General features: G+C 34.0%; 1 protein-coding gene across 2 annotated transcripts; it reads right to left on the bottom strand.

Annotated features, from left to right (window-relative positions):
* Window positions 1-843: 843 nt before the first annotated feature.
* LOC123206007 (serine/threonine-protein kinase CTR1-like) lies at window positions 844-8,462 on the bottom strand. 2 transcript variants are annotated; one of them, XR_006499936.1, is made up of 16 exons: window positions 8,036-8,461; window positions 6,952-7,253; window positions 6,721-6,862; window positions 6,496-6,599; window positions 5,309-5,517; window positions 4,795-5,145; window positions 4,603-4,643; window positions 4,027-4,095; window positions 3,773-3,873; window positions 3,580-3,655; window positions 3,392-3,490; window positions 2,621-2,689; window positions 2,383-2,514; window positions 1,682-1,776; window positions 1,384-1,549; window positions 844-1,164 (listed from the first exon to the last, which is right to left on the bottom strand). XR_006499936.1 is itself a non-coding variant. In XM_044623098.1 (15 exons), the coding sequence occupies exons 1-15, from the start codon at window positions 8,243-8,245 to the stop codon at window positions 1,474-1,476; spliced, it is 2,076 nt and encodes a 691-aa protein (XP_044479033.1). In that variant the 5' UTR covers window positions 8,246-8,462; the 3' UTR covers window positions 1,313-1,473. The 2 variants fall into 2 exon arrangements, 1 of the variants encoding a protein (XP_044479033.1); XM_044623098.1 differs by lacking the exon at window positions 844-1,164 and having other exon boundaries at window positions 1,313-1,549; window positions 8,036-8,462.
* Between the last annotated feature and the right edge of the window lie 772 nt (window positions 8,463-9,234).

The raw sequence follows: 9,234 nt of genomic DNA, 5'->3' as shown, positions 1-9,234 counted from the left end.
TCGGTTTGACTCATTTCGAGCTCAAATTTTTAACTATTTTGTTATTAAAATAACGTCATTTTAATACATATTAATCAAAACAATATCATTTTGTATCAAAATTTTTAATTGAAAAATTGGACGAATAGCTCGAGCTCAAACAGGGTTGGCTCATCACAGACTCATTCGATTCAAACTCGAATGAACTTGGGCTCACAACCCCATCTGAAAGGCCTATAAGTTGAGCTCTGATATTACCATATCAGGCCAAGCCTAAATTTTAGGCTTTAGGCTAGACCCCATAGGTCTAATATTCAGGCTCACAACCCCATCTGAAAGGCCTATGAGTTGAGCCCTAACGTTACCATATTAGGCCGAGCCTAAATTTTAGGCTTTAGGCTAGACCTCCATTTAACACACACACACACACACAAAAGACTATAAAATCATAAAAATATCTCTGTTGCCTTTGCAAATGATACAATGAATTCAAATTAAAAAATTTTCGGATTCAATTTAATAATAAACGTTAAAAAAGAGAAAAAAAAAAGAAAATACCCTAACGAGAAAATATAATATTTTAAAATTTAATCACAAAAAAAATTGTTAATATATAAATAAAATATTTTTAATATATTTCTAAAGAGTGATTTTACTTTTGAAACTCCCTTATTACAAATAAAAGTTTGGATTTTCCATATTTAGTGGATATTAACTAGGGAATATAATAAACCTTGGGTGGGAATAAGTCTTTTGGCCTTTTTTATATTATCTAATTAATTCATATTGATAGTTAAAGCTTAATAGAAATGAAAATAATCCAAATTTGGCTCTTGCACCAGAACCAGACTCGCACTAAAAGAATTTACCGGGCACGGAACCTGCAAAAACTTTCTTATTTTACCATGTTTAGCAAGCCTCACCAAATGTGTCACAATGAATCCTCTTGCACCTTAGAACAGGTAGACATTGCAGTTAAATACAATGCCATCCCACAAGCAGGACTGAAGCATTCGCAATGGCACAAACCCAGAAACAAAATGACCCAACTTTACACCATCTCTCAGTTTATGATGATTTACAGTTCAGGCAAGTTGGATTGAAGATGTATGACTGAGACTGATGAATGTTCTAACAATGGTACGTGAGACCACTGAACTCTCTGTATCGTGCATCGATATTAAGCTGGGATGGCATATGAAAATGAACATCCTGTGTTAGCTCTCACCTTAGATCAATTCACTAAAAAGTAAAATATGCATGGAAAACATACATTAAAGCCTTTGATACTGCTAAAATACTATATTTTGAAAGACGATAAAGAAAGAAAGAGTGATTGTGAAGCCACACTAGATAAAAAAATCTGTACATCTGAGAGTACATATAAACATGAGGGCAGTTCACCTGTATAATTAGAGAAGAGAGCCTTACTACCACATGAACAATTATTCATATGGGATTTAGCAATTAGTCAATACGTTTGGGCCAACTGGGCTAAAAAAGGGAACTCATGAGCAATTGCTGCAAAATTTCGATAACATCCAAGAAAGAAGGACGGCTGGTGGGGTCACTGCAGTATGATAAAAGTGCATTTATCAGAGAGGTAAAGCATCAAATTATTGTGTAAAATTGTGCCTAATCCAGAGAAAAAAAAAATTGAAGATGAAAGTTTGGCAGTCAATTCAAGTGGCTGTAAACTTACTCTGCCCAGCAACTCTCAATCAAGGTAGCCAGTGCAGGATGCACGCTGTCTGGAATCTCAAGCCTTTGACCCCTGAAGGCAACAGCTCCAATAACCTGAAAAAATGATATGCCGTATTTAATGAGCTACATTTCTATGACAAAACAAGTTGACTCTTCTGCATCACCTCACTTTCACAATGCAGTACTTTGAAGAATGGAAAAGCTAGATGGATAACTAATTGATAAGTCAAAGCAGGTAGAGTTGGATCCCTCTCCACTGACAAGCCCGATTTATCAGTTGTTGAGTCAGTTACAGTCGTACTCTTTTGAAATTACATGCTTCCATTTCAGTCTGGGCCAAGATTTATCAGCAAGTTGCGGAAATGGTGTTCTAGTTTATTTTCTGATAAGCCATGTGACATCAAATCTTCATACAGATTGAACCTATTGTTTCTACAGAATCCATTTTTGGCCATCAGCTTCCAACTGCTCCAAAGTAACAGTTAATGACCTAGTAACTAATCTCCCTTTAACTCCAGTGGATTTTGTTTCTTACAGTGCCACATTTATATTACAGTCATCTTCAAAGAGCTTATTTACACTGATTATTGGTTTATGAATCTAAAATCATCAATGGAGATCAATTTCTGCTGGTTTCCTTTGACCGTAATATATTCATTAAGAAATTATGATTAGGAAGCCACACGATAGATGAATGACCTGCATAGGGGTTAAGTTCTTCCAAGGTTGCTGAAGAGTTACAAGTTCCCACAAGATCACGCCAAAGCTGAAGACATCTGATTTTTCATTTGATCTCTCCTCACGGAGAACTTCTGGTGCCATCCACTCCGGCTAATAAAAAAGGCAGGTTTCAGTATCTGAACTCATCCATGCTTCCTTTGTCTAACAATTACAGAAATCTGAGAGTAACATTCCTAAAAGCTTAAAAATAACTTACAGTCCCTACAGCAGTCTTTGATGAGAGATAAGTGTTTGCCTTTGAACGAGAAAGACCAAAATCACAGACCTGGATGATATATTCACCATATTTAAAGATAAGTAAATGCCCAAGTTACCATGTTTCAAAGTTCAGTTTAAAGAGCATTTGAAGTTCTCCATTTTCTACTGAAACAGACAGACTAATTAGTTGACACATGGTAGAGCACCATTTAAGTTTCAGCAGTGAGATTAATGGATTATTTCCTCAGATCATAAAGACAATATTCATGAATGAACTGTAAGCATTTTCGTCGAAAACTTCTTCAAAGATCCTAAACTCTGTTTTAGAGGCCAAAAGGAAAGTTAACAATTGAATTCTATTTCATGAAATATTAGTAATTTCCTCAGAAACTTCTGCAGTTCTTTCTTTGAATCAATAGATATAGTTGGATGCTTTTAGTGCATTTTCACATGAACAATATTTTCTCACTTAGCATTAAAACTTCTCAAATTCAAAGCAGAACAAATTTCCCATATTGTGATTCAATCTCACAAACAATAGCAAAAACTACTTTTATAGTTTTTACATTTTAAAAATGAATTTTGGATCCCAAAATTTTTTAAAACTCCCAACCAAATGCATTTTCTAAGAGACAGGTAGACATGCACAGGTTGGATTCCCTGTTGAATTATCAACACAAACAAGAATTGTTTCACCTTATCTACACTGTATTTTGACTTAAAAGAAAAAGATAAAGGTCTGAAGTTAGAATGCTTTTCTAACACTCACCTTAACAGTGTAATTACTGCCAACCAAAAGATTTGGAGACTTTAAATCTCGATGTACAAAAGGAGGCCTACACTGATGAAGATAATTCATCCCGTTTGCCTGTACAGACAAATAACCATTCTCAATTTAAAGGAAACTACAGATTCATGTCTAATGTGAAACAGAATTAAACAAATAATATAACATACCACATCATAAGCCATATTTAAGCGAAGCTTCATATCCAACACTTCGGGCATCTGCAATAGATTAAACAAGCTGCCCCTGCAATCCAAAATATAAAATTCAATCAGTGATAAATAAAACTGATATAGGAGCTTCATTTCTGATGGCATAAATGAAGAAAATATAAAAGAAAATCATTACAAAAAATCTTGATACCTTGATAAATATTCTGTAACTATTGACAAGTTTGGGGGCTGGGTAACAGCACCCATAAAGAGAACAATATTAGGATGTCGTAATCGTTTCATGATTGCAACCTAACAAATAATTACAGAAATAAATGATATTAAACAACTGGCAAAAAGTAAACATTATTAAAAAGAAGAAAAGAACTAGAGTTATATCCACGTTCCAAAGTGTTTCCATATTTCTTATATATTTTCCCAAAGCATAAAGTAGCTTCAGCATACCTCCCTTAAAAATTCCTCAAAACGATCTGCATGGAATTCTTGCTCCACAAGAATTTTGACAGCAACATCCTAAGAGCATGAAATGTAAAATTAAACAAGTGAATTCTCTGCTGCACTATAACCAGGACAAAATCTAAGCCTTATTATTCCACTCTCGGAAAACATCAAAATGCATTGTCTAAACATCTGCATTCATTATTACAGTAAACAGATAGGCAGCATCATGAGAAGGAACATAAAAAGGAAAATCATTTGGTAAGCCCAGAACTTTGTAAACTACTCCAAGGATGCAAGCAAATAGAGAATATTCACTACAGTGTTTAATCTCAAATTTAAATGATAAGTAATTTGATATCACCTTAGAATTAACAAAACAAATAAAACAACTGTTACTTAAAGAAAAATAATTTAAGAAGACATGCAAAGATGGAACCATAAAAACTAGATAAACATTCATGGATGCAAGTAGAGATAGAAAGTGTCGTGTTGTGCCAGCACTGCACTGCCTATACAATTCATCAAACATAATATTAGACATCACAAATAAAAGAAATATATAGTTTGTTTTATGCTTACAAAATTACGCCATTCAGCAAGATGGACAGTTCCATAAGAACCTGAAAAGCATTCCGAAAAAATCAGAATCCTGCATGTGAAGTCTCTTACAATATTTATGCATCCTGAAGCATAGTCATGCATGAAAAGTTATTTGCATGCATCAACTATTTCTATAGCCTAGACTGTTGATGTCAATGTAATAACACAAACCTTTCCCAATTTTCTTCTTTAAAACAAGTTCACTCCATGGGATGTCCAAGCCTTCCTCAAGATAAAGTTCACTATTTGATGTAGACAAGACTGACTGAGTTGCTTCCAAACTTGGCGGAGCAGGACCTCTCTCAAAGTGCAATGACTTAATGGCATTCGAATTAAATAAGTTTAGTACCTGCATATCTCTATTAGGGGTAACATTGCAAGCAGCTCCGTGGAACAGCGGTGACACTGAAGATACAAGATTCTTGCCTGAAGCAGAAACAACATTATGCTTGTCATAAAATTTCAAGTCAAATGTTTTAGCAAACCATGGATGAGTTTTATCATCTTGACCACTAGCAGCACCTGTCATGATGAAAAGAAAGGGCAGAAATATATCACTAGTGGAGCATGTCAACTATAGGTCTCATTGTTCATGTTTCAGTTAAATCTTTGGCTGCCAAGTGTTAATGCTTCAAGCCATAAAACACAGAGACATAGGGCATGGCAAAAGCAATCAAAGATTCACCTGACAAAAAATCATCCTGTGCAATGTCGAGTGATTGGTTGTCAGAGAAATACAGTTTGGCTAATGTCCTGAAGTTCCCGGCGGTCTTTACGGCTTTAAACCTTGGATGACATAAGGGTGAAGAAACTAAGACAGAAGCAGAACCGTTGAGAGAGGAATCAGGCTTACTTAAGACTCCAGGCTCCCCAAACAAATCAACCAAATACTCCCTAGAAAGAATATGCATTAATATACTTCCACAAAGAGACAAACTAAAGTTCCTATTAAGTCTAACTACTTCATATGTTTAGCCTTTTCTAGAAATTTGGTAACGGATTTAAAATACACACACACACACATACGTATTATATTACGATTATAATAGTCAAATCGTGTATTAAAAACCTAATTTTCTATATCGTATATCGTATTGTATCGTATGATATATCTTTTAAAAAATAAAATGATAAAAAAATTATAACTAACTCGCTATACCTTATGATACGTATGGTTTTTCACCTGTATCGTATCATAGGATACACTTATCGTAAGATAATAATGACTATGATTACAATTGTATTGAATTCTTGTTCATGCACATAATTTGTAACCTTTATCAGCTAATAGACAATTACTTCAGCAAAATTAAAAACCAGGCAATGTTAACACAGTTCTGAACAGATAGGTCTTTTCACATATATGGTGTATCTTCAATTACTTTCGATAAGTAAGTGTTTATTCCCCTTCAATTATCAACCTTTATCCTCCAATATGGTAAACAAGTCAATAAATTAAGCTTTATCATCTTATAATATGGCTCGGGTGAAAATAATCACAACCTAATAATCTGTATTGTTAACTTCTCCAAAGCAATATAGCTCTAAATATCACCTATTCAACTTCATAAATTGCCCTTAGATTTTTTTAACCTATGAATTTTTCAACAGCTGTAAACCTTTGTTGTCATGCATTTTTTATATGATTTAAATAATATGCACCCTTTTAACTCATCACAGTTTAGTCAATCAAATCAATTTTATAAGTTTTTTTTACTGATTGTCATCCTAATTACCTCTTCATTCCTATATGTTTAAACTTCCTTCTTGTACTTTTGAAGCATCTCTATTTAATGATCAACTTCCCTGCACTGCCTAAGCTCGTTGCTCTGAAATGTTCGGATACTTATGATGAATTTCAACACAACATACCTGTTACAACCAATTTTTACAAGGCAGGAGGAAGCATGATCCCTCCGACAATATTTGCAGCCCGTAGCAATTCGGCAAGGTAAGTTAACTAAGTCAGCTAACACCTGAAAAATTAAAATTACTGGAAAGTTTCATCCCATAAGACCTCTTCTTGAGCTATTAGTCATAAAGAAATTGAAACATAGGGTGATACTCATGAGCCGGTAAATAAAAGTTAGGATTTACTTTAAATAACAGTGCACGATGGACACAGAGGCCAACCGACAAGCTTCCAATAGGAAGTATTACTGAGCTTAGGCAGTCTTTCAGAGTTTCAGCATGCTCTTTCCACTGTTTCCCAATTTCTTCTTCATTAGACGCTGCACCCCTTATGATAATAATGAAAGCTTGTTCAGAAGAAAAGTAGGATGAAGAATTCAAGATGAAGTCAGTGATAACAGAAAGCAGACAACTTACCCCAGCTGATTACAAACAAGATTTGCGAGGTGATGAACAACATCTTCAGCAGTGATCCAGTTACACGAAGCAGACAGCACTCTGTTATGTATGTCCCTCAAACCAGTATCCCTAGATTTATCGATCAAAACCACTTTTATTGACAAATCGTTACCAGGATGAACAGCCTTCAACGATTCATAAGATGGGATAAGACCAATGTCGTGTTGATCAGTACTAATGGTCCATGCATATGGATCCATCCCATGTATCAGGTAAAAACCATCTGGTATTCTGTCAAAATATGACAGACAACCATTCACCTGAAGCAGACGACCATGTAAACAGCATAAATATGAAGCATAGAAATTGCCAAATCAAGGCAAATGTTGATCACCAATCATAACCATTGTATTGAAAATCCTGCTGTACCGTTTTCCAAACATTATAAGGAAATCTTAAGAACAATATGATAATGGCTATAACTAAATTTAAAAATCATATGTTGAACAATCTGGCGATACAAAAAATCAATTAGAGCAATGAATACAGTTTATGTTTCTTTGTCTTACATGACAAAAATCAAGTCTATGACTAACCACGGTTATCAAACCCAACATTCAGCTGTCCAAAAATTGTAAATTCAAAATTGTGATTCTTCATTTGCTTCATTTTTTACATTCAATTACTGTCTCTTCCTTCATAACAATTCTCCACAACACTCATTTTCTTAAACGGGACCACTTAAATCAAGAACTAAAGACAAGCAACAATTAATAAATAATTTATTACCACTTGCCAGACAATGGAAATTCAACTCCCCCTCACTTTCCCAGAATTTAAAAAAAAAAAATGGTCTTTCTCACCAAAAAAAAATCCAAAACTAGAAACAAAAACACAAAAATCACTTTAAAAAATGTCATTTTCCGAGTCCAGATTTTCTCAACATTCAACATACTAGAAATCGAAAAGTATTCTTGAGTCCTATGCAATAATATCCCACATCTTCTCGGCTAGCCAAATAGCATATTAACCCAAAAAAATTGGGGAAAAAAAAAAACAAAAACAATGACAAAACTTCAAAATTACAGAAAAAAGCAAATACCCAGAAGCGATGAGAGAGAGTCTCAACAGAGTCAGTTGCATTTTCAGCGGAATCAAAAACTAAGAAATTAGGATCAACAGCAGAAGCAGCTTGAGCGGAGAGCCGAAGAGCCAGAGCCAACTGCAACTGATAACTCTCTTCAGTCTGCAGAGCCCAGCTCTTAAACGATGACGCGGTAGTCGTCTTCCCAACCCCCTCCAGAGACTCCATCAACAATCAACAATTCAAAATTCAACAATAAGAACCCGTTCATTCTTCAGCCAACCCCCAAAGCCAACCATAATTAAAAAGAAAAAGTGCTTTTGGAAAGTAAAAAAGGAGACTTTAATTAGTGTTGGCGTGTGGTGAGGAACGATAATTTTAGAAGAGGGAAAGAATTTGGCTGAATAAAGGAGTTTTCATTATGATTGATTTCAAAGCAAATGTAATGAAGCATATGTCTTGTTTCCGTGTTAAGGTGAGTTGAGTCCAAGTCAAGTGTCCAATCTGAACGAGTTTGTCAGGGACCCAGCCAGCTTCAAATCTGTCTTCGTGCAGTGCATCAGGATAGGATTTTATCTGCTGCATCTCTCCCCATCTTCCTCGGTTGCTATTAATTTGATATCACCCGTTTGATGTCAAAATTTGTAATGGTAAAGTTTTGAATGAGATCTGCATATCACAATTGATTTTGTGTGAATCATAACCCCAAAGTATAATTTTTTAAAGAACCAAAGATTATTCTACTTTTTAAATTGTATTTTAACGTTGAAAATTTATTTTCAAATTAAAATTTAAAAAATGTAAAAAAAAATTATACCCCCTAATAAATATTTAAATAATTTTAAACTAATAATAAAATTATATAATAATATTTCATCTAACGAACTAATTAAAAACTCAAAATCAAGCATATAAAATAACACAAAAATATTATAATAATATCCTTAAGCAAGATAAAAATTATGTGTACAGTGTTATATGGTAATTAGGGGGAAATTAATTAAAATAGGTAGTCGGTTTGCCGCATAAACTTTTTTCAATAGCAATTCTTACTTTTTATCTTTTTAAGTAAATTATACTTTTTATTCCAAAAATACTCATCATTTAATTTCTCAACGTTTACGTAGTTTTTCACCGATTAATTGCTTACATTTCAGACGATACGCATTAAGATTAAGTTTTCTATAATGAATAAAATCTACAGATGAAAAACAAAT

The sequence above is a fragment of the Mangifera indica genome, unplaced genomic scaffold (assembly GCF_011075055.1).
Source record: "Mangifera indica cultivar Alphonso unplaced genomic scaffold, CATAS_Mindica_2.1 Un_0021, whole genome shotgun sequence".
Classification (NCBI taxonomy): Eukaryota; Viridiplantae; Streptophyta; class Magnoliopsida; order Sapindales; family Anacardiaceae; genus Mangifera; species Mangifera indica.
This window is presented reverse-complemented; position numbering and strand designations above follow the sequence as displayed.

Bases quoted from the DNA above. Each gene is read 5' to 3' on its own strand.
- LOC123206007 (XM_044623098.1), bottom strand. From the start codon at position 8,245: ATGGAGTCTCTGGAGGGGGTTGGGAAGACGACTACCGCGTCATCGTTT. The intron at 5,518-6,495 runs GTATGTTGTGTT...TATTCTTTCTAG, and splicing joins GTAAAAATTGGTTGTAACAG to GGAGTATTTGGTTGATTTGT. The intron at 3,874-4,026 runs GTATGCTGAAGC...ATTATTTGTTAG, and splicing joins TTGAGGAATTTTTAAGGGAG to GTTGCAATCATGAAACGATT.